This window comes from Siphateles boraxobius, unplaced genomic scaffold, assembly GCF_051911475.1.
Source record: "Siphateles boraxobius isolate OS27281-9 unplaced genomic scaffold, OSU_SipBor_1 13, whole genome shotgun sequence".
NCBI lineage: Eukaryota > Metazoa > Chordata > Actinopteri > Cypriniformes > Leuciscidae > Siphateles > Siphateles boraxobius.
This window is the reverse complement of record NW_027508733.1, coordinates 5,888,416-5,903,239: the sequence shown is the minus strand read 5'-3', so window position 1 is coordinate 5,903,239 and position 14,824 is coordinate 5,888,416. Positions and strand designations below refer to the sequence as shown.

Genomic DNA, 14,824 nt, shown 5'->3' with positions numbered 1-14,824 from the left:
GACTGCACTATTAATAAGTAACCTAATATTAATTAATTAACCTAATATCATTATATTTGTTTTGAATTAAAGTTATGTTACAGTTTTCATTGTTTGCGGAGGTGAGGCAGTACATGGAGCGTGGAGTTTGCCCATCTAAGTAGAAACAGTGAGTGATGTTACAAAGCACAACAGACTTTGCGTGTGTACAAATGCACGTTACAGCATGTTTGTGTGTTTTTCAGATTTCCTCAGCTGGTCCAGCCTCCTCGTCCACCAAGTCACGACCCAATCATGCCAAGGGGAAATGACGACAAAGTTCAGCGAGTTCACAACGCAACCTCTGCTGCGTTGTGCCTCCCAGTTTGCCCATCTAAGTAAAAACATTGAGTGATGTTACAAAGCACAACAGACTTTGCGTGTGTACAAATGCACGTGCTACAGCATTATATTGTGTTTTGCAAAAAAAAAAAGCTGCTCTTTTTCAGAGTACCACAGTCTCCTCGTCTCATGGTGTCGCCTCATGGTCTCAGGTGCCTCGCCACATCTCACCAGACTGCATCATCTAGGCCTCAGGATGGTTCCACAAAGAATTGACTGAACATACAATATGAATGACTTCAAACTACAGATTTGACTTTACATACAGCAAAAGACACTGTATCTATTTGGGTCTCATTAGTTAATCCAGGATGGACCTAAAAAAAAACTTTAACCATACAGTTCATTAAACATTTTTAACACAGCTAACTCAACATTATTATTTTTTTAATCTTCACACATGTATAGCCATAGGACTATCACAAAAGTATTAAAAGAATTAAGACACACTACATTATGTCTGTTTAAAGCTGCTTTGTATTGTTGTGTATTTTGTGCATTTTGTGCATTTTGCTTGTAGTTTTGTGTTAAAAAAAATTTAAATCCATTATATCTCATGATTCAGTTGTTCATGTTGTACTGTATTGTGTAATTTAGTCAAAATGTTATATTTTATAGCCTGTAAGTTTTGGTTCACTAATTTTATTGCATTGAATGTTAATAATTGAATAATTATGACATAAATCATATGAATTATTACACAAAATGACATGCATATAATTAAAAAAAAATGTATATTATGCCTTAATGCTTACTAACAAATAAATTAACGTCGCAAAACCTGAAAATGCAATTTATTTCATTAATCAGGATAAAAATACAAGATTATTATATAAATTTTCAGGGGTTTGATAATGATTACATTAAGATTTGTGATTCCGTAATTTTATCACACTGTTCTGTAATCAAGGCTAGACATCCAATTAATATTTATACTAAGTACACACAAAACATAGCTAGGTTAACATTCTGTCATTTGTTTAAATGGATAAACAGTCAATAAGAAAAATAATAAACACAACTTAACATTATTAACTTACATGGTTCTATTAATAACACAATTTGTATTACATATTGCGCTGATTATTACGATGAAAATAGTGACATAATTATAATTGCATTTCGAATCGCTGTGAATACGGTAAGGCAGTATAAGCTCCGGTAAACCTCAGCTAGCACGATCATCGGATAGCTGTATGCTATGCTACTATGTAAGCTAACTAAAAAACACTAAGAACGAGAAATGTTGAAATTTACAATCAATAGCTTCGGTTATATACTAGTATATGAAACATAAGTTAAAAAAACATTAATGACTCGTTATAACGTAATTCAACCGACTTCTATAATAAAGTGATTGTGTCTGATTTGTAACCAGGCACTAAAACGATTACCCATAAAACGTGCTTTGAACCAATCGTATTGCTTGGGTCCTAAGGTGGGACCCATCTCTTCGGTGGGACTCATCTCTTCACCACACCGGAAGCAGTAAGCCATCCGGGAACTTCTCGCCTACTCTTTTATCAATAGTGATGTTTCGAACGTACTGCTTCTTTCACGTACTGTTTTCGCCTACTATATAGTAGGAAAGTAGGCATATTCGAACGCACTTAAGTCCGAATCTCGCGATAATTAGTACGTCACCCAGGTAATTCTCGCCTACTCTTTTGGATTCGTACATACTTTTTCGCTCGCCTACTCTTTTTCCCATACTAAATAGTAGGGAAGTATGCGGTTTGGAACGCAGCCCATGAGTGAAGGGATGTGTGGGTTTATATGTGGTGGTGCTGGTGATGAGCGGGTGCAGGTGTGGTGAGTCAGTACTCTGCTGATAACGAGTGGATGGGTGGAGTCGGGTGACCGGGCGCTGATGGTGTGCAGGTGTTACTGATGACTCCTGACAGTTCTTGCCTGATATTATGTGTATAAATATGACCCATCTTCATTCAATAGATATGACAGTGTTATGGTGTTACACAGGCTCTGGCTCTTCACAAAATCTTCTTCTGAGACTCTGAAGGCAAGAATTTAAAAACCAAAGTGAGTTCTGAATAAATGTTGTACCTGAAGTATTTTTGTGCTTTGTCTTTAAGTGCATTGAGAATCGAGTGTGCAGCATATGAGTGCATGCAGACATTTAACTTTTCCTGCTTATTAATTTCAGGTTCATCATGGCAATGCTGAAAAGTTTTCTGCTTCTCATTATCTTTTTCATGGGGAATACAGAAGGTAACAATACATTTATTTGTAAAAACCCTTGTTTTTTTTAAAAAACATTTTGGAAATGTACAATATTCCATTTGACTAGTATTTGCACGATTAATAAGAAGTTTGCCGTGTCTTCAGCACATAGACCCATGAATATTGCCAGAAGATGCCCCGCTACATGGAGGAAATTTGGACTTCAATGCTACAAGCACTTTTGTCATCAGACTACCTGGATCGCAGCAGAGGTAATGTGTTACAACAAGATGATTTGGTCACTTTATATTAGGTGTCTTTAACTACATCTAAAAGACCGCTGTAGAGACATGCATTTACACAATTGTCAAACGATTCGTTTAAACTGATAAAAACGGTTCTGTGGTTAAGTAAATGCTACAGAAAGAAACAAATGTAACTTCTACAAGGAAAAGTTAGTTAAGGCAAGAATTTAAAAAAAAAGTAAGTTATATATTAGTACTTAATTCAATCATGTAGAAGTTATACTCGGAAGTATCAATGATATAAAATTAAGTAACCTATTCAACTTTTATAATACTGGAGTCCCCATCATGCACTGGGGCATGAAGAATTGGGTTGATTTTTTTTTTCTTAGTTTTCCAGCTGTATTTAGTTTTATCGCTTTTGATTAGTAACTGCCATTTTGTGACATCTGGATTAATCTTCTACTCAAAATAACACAATCACTCAAATGATCTATTGAATGTTAAAGTCATTGTGTACCAAGTATTGAGGTGTTCAGATGCCATGTTACTTGTATTCTATAGATATTGAATACAAACATCTAAAATGCAGTATGTAATCTAAGTAAAGCATGCACTGAAAATGTGTGGTTTAATTCAGTGTTATGTTGTCTTAGGAAAATTTTAATTAAGTAGGTGTTACTTAATTCTATATGTGAAATTATATAATATATACTTCACTTCAATTAAATGTCAAACTAAGTCCAATAGTAAGTAGATTTTACTTGATAACAGGTAAATCCTACAAGTCATTTTTTTTAGTGATATTAAAAACACTTACTATAAAGTGGGAATGTTATTTTGTATAGTAAGACTTTCTTTTCTGCAAATGGTAGCCTACAGAAAACTGGTACTGAGCAAACTGTTTGCAAATGTCTAAAATGTTGTCCCTTTTGTTTTAGCTAAAAAAAAAAAGATTTTGTATTGACAAACATCTGTCTCTTTAGAGAAATTGTCAAAGTCTTGGTGCGAATCTCGCATCTGTGAGTAATAAACCGGTAAATGATTTCCTGCGGAGTCTATTGCCTTCTCCTTCCACACGTGCTTGGATTGGTGGTCATGATGCTGTAGAAGTAAGTTCAATTGTGTGTCCTAAAGAGACCTATTTGTTTGTCTAAACTAAAATTTCTGCTGTAAAGTTTCTAATGAAGATGTTTTGACTTCAAATCTGAACTTAATATGCTTCTTCCTGATGTCTAACAGAAGTGTATTCACTCTCTTCACTCTTAGGAAGGAGAGTGGTTGTGGAGTGATGGAACTGTGTTTTCGTATACCAACTGGTGCTCTTGGCAACCTGACAATTACAAGGGTGCCGAGCACTGTTTGGAGATCAACTTTTCCTGTAAGAATACAGCTTTTTCTTTTTTTAAGTGCTTTCAGTTATGATTTGCAATCCAATTTACAAACAGTAAAATGAAATGACCCATTTGGATTTCACAAAGTGCCTTAAGTTGAATGCTGTTTTTTTTTTTGTTGGTTTGTTTCTAATAACACTATAATGATCAGAATTTCTACCACCTACAGCTAACCGTTGCTGGAACGATGAGTGCTGTTCAACCTCATTATCCTTTATCTGTGTCAAGGACCTGTGAGACCGTCATTCTGCTCCAGTTAATTTGATTTACAAAGTTATTCTGAAATCAAATCTCTTCTAAACTTTAAATCCCTTTTCAATGTCTTTTCTGAAACGCTCAAATTAATAAAAGCATTGAAAAACCAAATTGTGCGTTGTCAGTCAAATTTCTGTATGTAAAAATGGAAGTATATTGTGTTGCAAGGGTTTGAGGATGTTAGAGTGGCATTAAATGATGTCATCAGGGGCCGTGTTTAAAGTGCACACATGCTTCATCATTGGCAAAGATATTTGCATGTTTCCTGGATTGTAAGCAAATATGGAAGTCATACAGGGCCCTTTTTGTTGAACTCTGCAAACAAATCGGATTGAGTGAACGGTTTAAACAACTCTAACTGAATCATGAACAATTTCAGACCATTTTCTAAACTGGTTTAATTTGATCAATAGTGATTTCATTATTCTGGCATTGCTATTTCTGATTCTAAACAGCTGATAGAAAACAAAGGACATGAGCAGAAAACAAAGTAATCCCCAATATCAGAGGGATTTATCGGCACAGTGTGAATCTAAAAAAGGCTCCAGTGACAGCTCTATATGGCATCACAATTTATAAATAAATCCTTTAATTCAGCGATCCGCATCAAAATAGTATTTTCAAGGCCGCAAATTGGTTTTGGTTTAGGCCTATTTTTATTTGATTCTACTAGTTTTAATAACATACTTCATTTTACTTGTACATGGTCATCAGATAATTTTATACTTGTATAATTATTTTGCCAATTATCTTTCAGTAAGCAAATATATAAGTTAGTGCAAGTGAATCGATTCTTGGATTCAAAAACATGTTCGTTCATGAACCAAATAATTGGCGTCAACAGGGCAAGTTTGAGATGAGCAAAATCTGCGCAGAACCGATCACCGGTGATCACCGCGAGATGCATGCCGGTTAGAGAAGTGTCTGAGTTACTAGGTGTTTCTCCACGTCAAGGAAGGATCCTCGGAAGCCGTTATTTCGAGGATGCTACGTCATCGACATCCGTCGAAGGACTGTTCCAGTGTCGAGGATCCTCAGAATTTTAACCAAGGACTGAGTCCTTCGTTCGAAAAATATCCCATACACAGGTAAGGATGCATATGTGTAGCCTTCGCGCTCTCAAATCACCCACAATCCTATGCGCCAGCTTCGCTATCTTGTTCAAAAAATAAAAATGTCAGACGTTAGCGGAGCAATAACGGGGCACTATGCTTGTACATGTAAGTTACCATACATTTGTTATAACCGTTGTACATATAAGTAAAGTTTAACGTTTAAATGCCAGTACAAATTACTACTGTATTGATATTACAAATTATACAAATATATACAAATTAAGTTATTGATGGCTAACTGAACCGGACCTGTCATTTAGCTGGGTTGCCGTCACCGGCATTTCTTTTATAGATAACTAGTTAAGTTGTACAAAGTAATTTAAAATGATTAGCAGAAGAAAATTCTTTTAAAAACATTTAAAATCGTACTGGCCCCAAACTTTTGAACGGTAGTGTACATCACAACTTTTTGATCTTTTTGAATTTTTGCAGCGCCAAAAGCGGACCTTTTCACTGACGTAATGACGTGCACTTGCTAGTCTGTTCCATTTAGGTGTTCTCTGAATGCTAAAGAGGAGCCTCGCCTAGCCTCTGAAGGAAATTACTTGGAAGGATCAATCCTGCCTAGGTATCCTTGACATTGAGAAACGGCTTCTGAGTGCGGTCCGCCTTGCTCTGATGTCATGCTGACGTGTCAAAACACTCGCGACGGTGAGGCGCACGTGTCTGATTCTGTTTCTCTCCACCGACTCGCTGATCAAAAGCACGATGAGAAAAGACTTGCTGACGACACAGCTTAATGCTCATTGGTTTATACAACCGTGATGTATTGTTCTCTTTTAAAATGTTTGATTTTAAAACTCTGATATCATATTTTTTAAGGCACCTTGCACAAATTGGGAGTTTGAGCACCTGGGCACAGTTGCATGAAACTTACTTAATTAAATATATTTATAACTAGTGCTGTCAAAGTTAACGCATGCGATTACTTTTTGTCCAGTTTAACGCGTTAAAAATATTTTACGCAGATAACGCAGTATTTTTTTTCTGTCATCCTAGTGTTACATTGATCATGTTCTTCCTTCAAATGGTTTTAGACCATTCAAGTCTGACAAAACAGAAGAGAACGCGCTGTCTGTCAATGTCCTGACACACACGATGCAGAGACAGATGCGCACTGCGCAGCAGTAATTGGCAGTCGGCAACGGCAGGTCTTAAAGGCACAGCACCCAATTAAGCTGTCTGACACTCAGGGTCAAACAAAGAACAAAAGGAACAGATAAAATTACTCACTGTTCTTAACTAAATAACTTTTGTAGCTTTAATAAGGAGTAATTTATTTTTAATTGATAAATTATGCAGTGTAGTGTTTGATCGCTTTATTCAATTTCTGTATATTTCCTACATGTTAGACAGGTAGGGTTATGGTGGGGGGGGGGGGGGTCATATTTATCAAGACATCCCTAGCTGTATTACTATCAGTGATACTGGCCTTCATTCATAAAAAGATGTCATTAAACAAGTACTTAAAATATATTGTCTGTATTTAGTCATTTTATGTTGTTTTTACATTAATCTTGAGATTAAATGTGAAATTATTAAATGATTAAATATATTAACGCGTACAAACTTGAGCGTTTTTAATTGTGATCAATCGCAATTAATCACAGAAAAATATGTGATTAATCTAGTTAATTTTTTGGACCACTGACTGCACTATTAATAAGTGACCTAATATTAATTAATTAACCTAATATCATTACTTTTGTTTTGAATTAAAGTTATGTTACAGTTTTTATTGTATGCGGAGGTGAGGCAGTACATGGAGCGGGGAGTTTGCCCATCTAAGTAGAAACAGTGAGTGATGTTACAAAGCACAACAGACTTTGCGTGTGTACAAATGCACGTTACAGCATGTTTGTGTGTTTTTCAGATTTCCTCAGCTGGTCCAGCCTCCTCGTCCACCAAGTCACGACCCAATCATGCCAAGGGGAAATGACGACAAGGTTTAGCGAGCTAACTACGTCTGCTGCGTTGTGCCTCCCAGTTTGCCCATCTAAGTAAAAACAAAGCACAACAGACTTTGCGTGTGTACAAATGCGCGTGCTACAGCATTTTATTGTGTTTTGCAAAAAAAAAAGCTGCTCTTTTTCAGAGTACCACAGTCTCCTCGTCTCATGGTGTCGCCTCATGGTCTCAGGTGCCTCGCCACATCTCACCAGACTGCATCATCTAGGCCTCAGGATGGTTCCACAAAGAATTGACTGCACATACAATATGAATGACTTCAAACTACAGATTTGACTTTAAATACAGCAAAAGACACTGTATCTATTTGGGTCTCATTAGTTAATCCAGGATGGACCTAAAAAAAAACTTTAACCATACAGTTCATTAAACATTTTTAACACAGCTAACTCAACATTATTATTTTTTTAATCTTCACACATGTATAGCCATAGGACTATCACAAAAGTATAAAAAAAATTAAGACACACTACATTATGTCTGTTTAAAGCAGCTTTGTATTGTGTATTTTAAAAAGCTATATAAATGTCCAAAAATGATGTGCATTCTGCTTGTGGAGGTCTGTGCACCTAAGTGGAAAGAGATAGAGCAGGTTGTGAGAAAGGCAAGGGCTTCATCATCTCCAGGGCCTAATGGAGTTCCGTACAGAGTGTACAAGAGTGCTTCAGGAGTTCTACAAATTCTGTGGAAATTGATAAAAGTGGCTTGGGAAAAGCAGGTTGTACCTAGATCATGGCGCCGAGCAGGGGGGGTCTTTATGCCCAAAGAAAAAGATGCTACAAGCATCAGTCAGTTTCGCCCTATTTCACTATTAAACGTCGAAGGCAAAATTTTCTTCAGCATTATTGCTCAGAGATTGTCAACCTACCTATTAAAGAATGGCTTCATTGACACTTCAGTTCAAAAAGCGGGCATTCCAGGATTCTCAGGATGCTTAGAACATATCAGTGTTATCTGGCAACGAATACAATCAGCTAAAAAGGAGAGGAAGGAGCTCCACGTGACATTCCTGGATTTGGCTAATGCATATGGTTCAGTGCCACATGAGCTTCTTTGGGCATCATTTGATTTTTTCAGGGTACCGATGTCGATAACAAATTTAGTTAAAGCCTATTTTGGAGATTTGCAATTTAGTTTCTCAACTCCAGAATTCAGCACTACATGGCAATGCTTAGAGGTTGGAATAATGGCAGGATGCACCATTTCTCCACTGGCTTTTACCATGGCAATGGAAGTAGTCATTAGGGCATCAAAATGGGTAGTAGGAGGAGAGCGCTTGGCTTCTGGGATGCGACTACCACCAATCAGAGCATACATGGATGACATGACAACCATGACTACAACGGTAGCCTGCACTAATCGGTTATTGGGTAAGTTAACCGATAACATTGAATGGGCACGAATGCAATTTAAGCCCTCTAAATCAAGGAGCATCTCAATAGTTAAAGGCAAGGTAGTAGATAAAATATTCTTCATTAATGGTGAGGCAATACCAACAGTTTCTGAGAAGCCAGTGAAGAGTCTAGGGAGATCTAGGGGTACGATGGGGATCTAAAGGACACAGTTCGAGTGGGAGAAGTTAGACGACAAGCAGTGGAAGGGTTGAAGAGCATAAACAGCTGTGCTCTACCAGGCAAACTAAAACTCTGGTGCTTTCAGTTTGGTCTACTGCCAAGGTTGCTGTGGCCACTGACTGTGTACGAGGTTTCTTCATTGCTCGAACACGATTGCTCGATTGCTCGATTGCTTTTGTCCGCCTCGCTGCCTGCTGTGAGCTGTGAGTTTGTTTGCGTCTTGGCTGTCTAAGCCTCGTATTAGCTTCGTATTTCCTTCTGTTTTTCCGTATTTCTCTATTTATTCTGTTCTGAACCATCATTTAACTCATAATTACAACTCAGACTGTTGGCTATTATACGGTTGGAACCGCAAATACGGTTTGAACATTGATTGTTGGTCGTAGAGCGAGACACTGCTTCACTGCTGCTCGCCCTGCGATCGACTGCTTTTGTCAGCCTTGTTGCCTGCTGTGAGTTTGTTTGTTTTCCCGTCTATCGTGCGTCACTGTTACAACTCGGACTGTTGGCCATTATACGGCTGGAACCGCAAATACGGTTTGAACATTGATTGTTGGTCGTAGAGCGAGACACTGCTTCACTGCTGCTCGCCCTGCGATCGACTGCTTTTGTCAGCCTCGTTGCCTGCTGTGAGTTTGTTTGTTTTCCCGTCTATCGTGCGTCACTGTTACAAATCGGACTGTTGGCCATTATACGGTTGGAACCGCAAATACGGTTTGAACATTGATTGTTGGTCGTAGAGCGAGACACTGCTTCACTGCTGCTCGCCCTGCGATCGACTGCTTTTGTCAGCCTCGTTGCCTGCTGTGAGTTTGTTTGTTTTCCCGTCTATCGTGCGTCACTGTTACAACTCCGACTGTTGGCCATTATACGGCTGGAACCGCAAATACGGTTTGAACATTGATTGTTGGTCGTAGAGCAAGACACTGCTTCACTGCTGCTCGCCCTGCGATCGACTGCTTTTGTCAGCCTCGTTGCCTGCTGTGAGTTTGTTTGTTTTCCCGTCTATCGTGCGTCTACATTACACCCATACCACTAAAAAGACGGTTTTTACCCAAGACTTGAGTCATAAATTAGTATAAATATTAATAGCATCACTGGTTGCATCATTGCTAACTTACTGTCCATCTGTTAAAATGGCGAACATATCAGGTGTATGTTATTTACCTTTTGGTGCAGATGAGAATAAATCTGAATTGCTCGCGGTGCAGTCTGAATTAGAAGCTGTAGAAAAGCAGATCCGTGACCTTCTAGAGAGACAAGCTGAGCTGAGAGACCGGCGTTTAGCTCTTGAAACATCACGCGCTGATGCACACGGATCAGTGATTAACGTTAGTAACCCGCTGACCTCGTCTACTCCGTGCGTTTCTCAGCATTGGTCCCGAGCGTCCAGGTCACGATCAGCCATGGTTTCATTCACTCCGGCTCCAACACACCACCACGAAGCCTGGGTGGTTCCGCGGAAGCCGCGAGCCAGGACAAGAATCTTTTCGCCCCTCCCGGTTTTCGAGATCTCCACTCAGAACCGATTCTCCCCTCTTCGTGAAACGGAACGCGATGCTGTGATCATCGGCGATTCCACCGTCCGACATGTCCACGCTACGTTAGGTAAAAGTAAGGTGCACAGTCACTGCTTTCCTGGTGCTCGTGTTCTCGATATCACTGCGCGGGTAACTGAGATCTTGAACGGTGACGAGCGCGTCGGAGCTGTTGTGCTGCACGTGGGAGCTAACGACATTAGGCTGCGACAGACGGAGGTTCTGAAGAAAGACTTCAGGAGCCTTATCGATACGGTACGCAGCACATCGTCTGAAACATCGATTATTGTGTCTGGACCGCTTCCTACGTACCGACGAGGGCATGAAAAGTTCAGTAGATTATTCGTGCTAAATGAATGGTTATTGTCATGGTGCAATGAGCAGAAATTGATTTTTGTAAATAATTGGAATCTGTTTTGGGAGCGACCAAGGCTCTTCCGCGCTGATGGCTTACACCCAAGTAGAATCGGGGCAGATCTTCTGTCGGATAACATCTCCAAGATGTTAAATACCGTTTGACTAGTAACCAAAAATCCAAATCACAGTCTCTACTGCACCAATTTAATTGATATTAATACTAGTGTAGAACATTGCATAGAAACTGTGTCTATTCCTCGTTTACTAAGATCAAATAATAAATCTACTGCGGGATCTAGAAAAAATCTAATTGTTATTAAAACAAAAAATCTCGCTAGTAGTGAACAAAAACAATTTTTAAAGCTAGGTCTCCTAAACATTAGATCGCTCACACCTAAGGCGGTTATTGTAAATGAAATGGTCACAGATAATAATTTCGATGTTCTGTGCCTTACTGAAACCTGGCTTAAACCAAATGATTATTTCGGTCTAAATGAGTCTACTCCGCCAGGATACTGTTATAAGCATGAGCCCCGCCTGATCGGTCGTGGCGGCGGTGTTGCAACAATTTACAGAGATACCCTTAATGTTACTCATAAAACTCGTCATAGGTTTAATTCGTTTGAAGAGCTTGTGCTAAATGTTACGCTCTTAGATGTAATAAAAAAAAACACATTATCTCTAGCATTGGCTACCGTATATAGACCTCCAGGGCCTTACGCCAATTTCCTAAAAGAGTTTGCTGACTTTCTATCAGATCTTTTGGTCAACGTCGATAAAGCATTAATTGTTGGAGATTTTAACATACACGTAGATAATTTAAATGATGCGTTAGGGGTTGCGTTTACAGATTTATTAAACTCCTTCGGGGTCAAGCAAAACGTCACCGGACAAACTCATCGTCTTAATCATACACTCGATTTAATTATATCATATGGAACCGATCCAACCGATATAGATATTGTACCGCAAAGTGATGATGTCACTGACCACTACTTGGTAACTTGCATACTACGCACTGCTATAATATGTCATGCTGCGCCACGTTATCGACCAGGTAGAACAATTCGTCCATCCACCATAGATCATTTCTCAAATAGCTTATCTGATCTGTCCCAGCTGCTGCCTGAACCCAAACAAACAGATGAACTAGACGAACTAACTAGCACTATGAGCTCCATTCTCTCTAGAACATTGGATATTGTTGCACCCATTAGATTAAAAAAGGTCAGAGAAAAAAGTATAGCACCATGGTACAATAATACTACGTATGTTTTAAAGAGAGAAACCCGTAATTTAGAGCGTAAATGGAAAAAAACTAATTTAGAGGTCTTTAGAATCGCGTGGAAAGACAGTATGTCACGTTATAAAAAGGCCCTTAAAACGGCCAGGGCGGAGAACCTCAGCAAATTAATAGAAAACAACCGAAATAATCCAAGGTTTTTATTTAATACCGTGGCTAGACTAACAAATAAACAGACGTCGTCTGAACAAAATACCTCGTTACAGTTTAGTAGTAATGATTTCATGAACTTCTTCACTGAGAAAATTGAAAGCATCAGAATCAAAATCGTAAACGTTCGATCTCTGCTCGCGCCTTATAATTCAGCCGCAATTATCACCCCGCAAGAACAATTACAATGCTTTACAACCATAGAACAAAAAGAGTTAAATAAACTTATCACTTCATCTAAAACAACAACATGTTTATTAGATCCTATACCAACTGAACTACTGAAAGAAGTGTTACCTATAGTGGAAGAGCCTCTTCTCAATATTATTAACTCATCTTTATCTTTAGGTCATGTTCCAAGAACGTTCAAGCTGGCAGTTATAAAACCTCTTATTAAGAAACCACAATTAGATCCAAATAACCTAGCAAATTACAGACCCATTTCGAATCTTCCATTTATGTCAAAAATATTAGAAAAAGTTGTGGCTGCTCAACTCGGCTCTTTCTTGCAAGAGAACGACATCTATGAAAAGTTTCAGTCTGGATTCAGGCCACATCATAGCACTGAAACTGCCCATGTTACAATCACAAATGATTTACTTTTAGCCTCGGACCAAGGCTGTATCTCAGTACTAGTTTTACTTGATCTTAGTGCTGCGTTCGATACTATAGATCACACAATACTCTTAGATCGACTACAAAATTACACTGGTGTTCAAGGACAAGCATTAAGCTGGTTCAGGTCATACTTATCTGACCGCTACCATTTCGTCTACTTAAATGGAGAAAAATCGATTATAACTTCGGCAAACTATGGAGTGCCGCAGGGATCTGTGTTAGGCCCTTTATTGTTCTCAATATATATGCTGCCACTTGGTAATATTCTAAGGAAACATGGAATTAGTTTCCATTGTTATGCTGATGACACTCAAATATATATTTAATCACGGCCAGATGAATACGCTAAATTATCCAAATTGACAGATTGTGTTAATGATATAAAAGATTGGATGACGCGTAATTTTCTTTTATTAAATCCAGACAAGACAGAGGTAATACTTATCGGTTCTAAAAACCGTCCACAAAACCCTTCACAGCACGACTTTAACATAGTAGGATGCCCTGTTACTTTATCCGCTACAGTAAAAGACCTGGGTGTTATACTAGACCGCAACCTGTCTTTTGAAAAGCATATTTCATATGTTACAAAAACAGCCTTTTTCCACCTTAGAAACATTGCTAAGCTACGTAATATGCTATCAGTCTCTGATGCAGAAAAGTTAGTTCATGCATTCATGACCTCGAGACTAGATTACTGTAATGCTTTATTAGCTGGTTGTCCTGCATCTTCAATAAACAAGCTACAGTTAGTCCAAAATGCAGCCGCTAGAGTTCTTACTAGATCAAGAAAATATGATCATATAACACCGATTTTATCATCACTTCATTGGTTACCTATAAAGTTCCGTATTAAATACAAGATATTGCTTTTGACTTATAAAGCTCTAAATGGTTTAGCTCCAGTCTATTTAACGGATCTTCTATCGCCTTACAATCCATCGCGCTCTTTAAGATCACTAGATTCGAGGCTTCTGGTCATTCCTAGGATATCCAGATCCACCAAAGGAGGCAGAGCATTTTCACATTTAGCTCCGAAGCTCTGGAATAGCCTTCCTGATATTTTTCGTAACTCAGACTCTCTCTCCCAGTTTAAAACTAGACTGAAGACGCATCTATTTAGCCAGGCATTCATATAAATTTTTATCTTACAGTTACTGTAAATTCGGCCTCTAGTTCATAAACGCCAGAGGATAACTGGCCCCCGACTGAGCCTGGGTTCTCCCAAGGTTTTTTTTCTCCATTGAGTCATTTGATGGGGTGTTAGGACACCATTAAGTCACTGGATGGAGTTTTTCGGTTCCTTACTGTGAAGCAGCTTTGATACAATCTGTATTGTGAAAAGCGCTATATAAATATATTTGACTTGACTTGACTTGACTTGACTTCTTTGACAACAGTGGATAAGCTGGAAGCGTTAATTAGTTCATACATCAGGAAATGGTTGGGAGTTCCACGCTGCCTCAGCAGAGTGGGACTTTATAGTAAAGGAGTATTGCAGCTGCCAGTCTCTGCTTTAACCGAGGAGTTTAAGTGTGCCAAGGTCAGACTGGAAATGACTTTAGGAGAGTCACGCGACAAATGTGTAAGGGAGGCAGCCCCTTTGGTAAAAACTGGTAGAAAGTGGTCAGCAAAGAAATCTGTAGTAGAGGCAAAGGCTGACCTTCAAATTGGGGATATCGTGGGACAGGTACAGCATGGAAGAGGGGGTTTTGGGCTCAGTTTAGCTCCTCCTAAATGGCACAAGGCAGGCCCAGCTCAAAGGA

The 14,824-nt window shown here is 38.8% G+C and overlaps 1 protein-coding gene across 1 annotated transcript; it reads left to right on the top strand.

Moving 5' to 3' along the window:
* The first annotated feature begins 2,292 nt into the window (after nt 1-2,292).
* On the top strand, nt 2,293-4,539 carry LOC143735329 (galactose-specific lectin nattectin-like). Its single transcript, XM_077225489.1, has 6 exons — nt 2,293-2,400; nt 2,525-2,589; nt 2,707-2,813; nt 3,773-3,898; nt 4,056-4,167; nt 4,350-4,539. The coding sequence occupies exons 2-6, from the start codon at nt 2,532-2,534 to the stop codon at nt 4,415-4,417; spliced, it is 471 nt and encodes a 156-aa protein (XP_077081604.1). The 5' UTR covers nt 2,293-2,400; nt 2,525-2,531; the 3' UTR covers nt 4,418-4,539.
* The last annotated feature ends 10,285 nt before the right edge of the window (nt 4,540-14,824 follow it).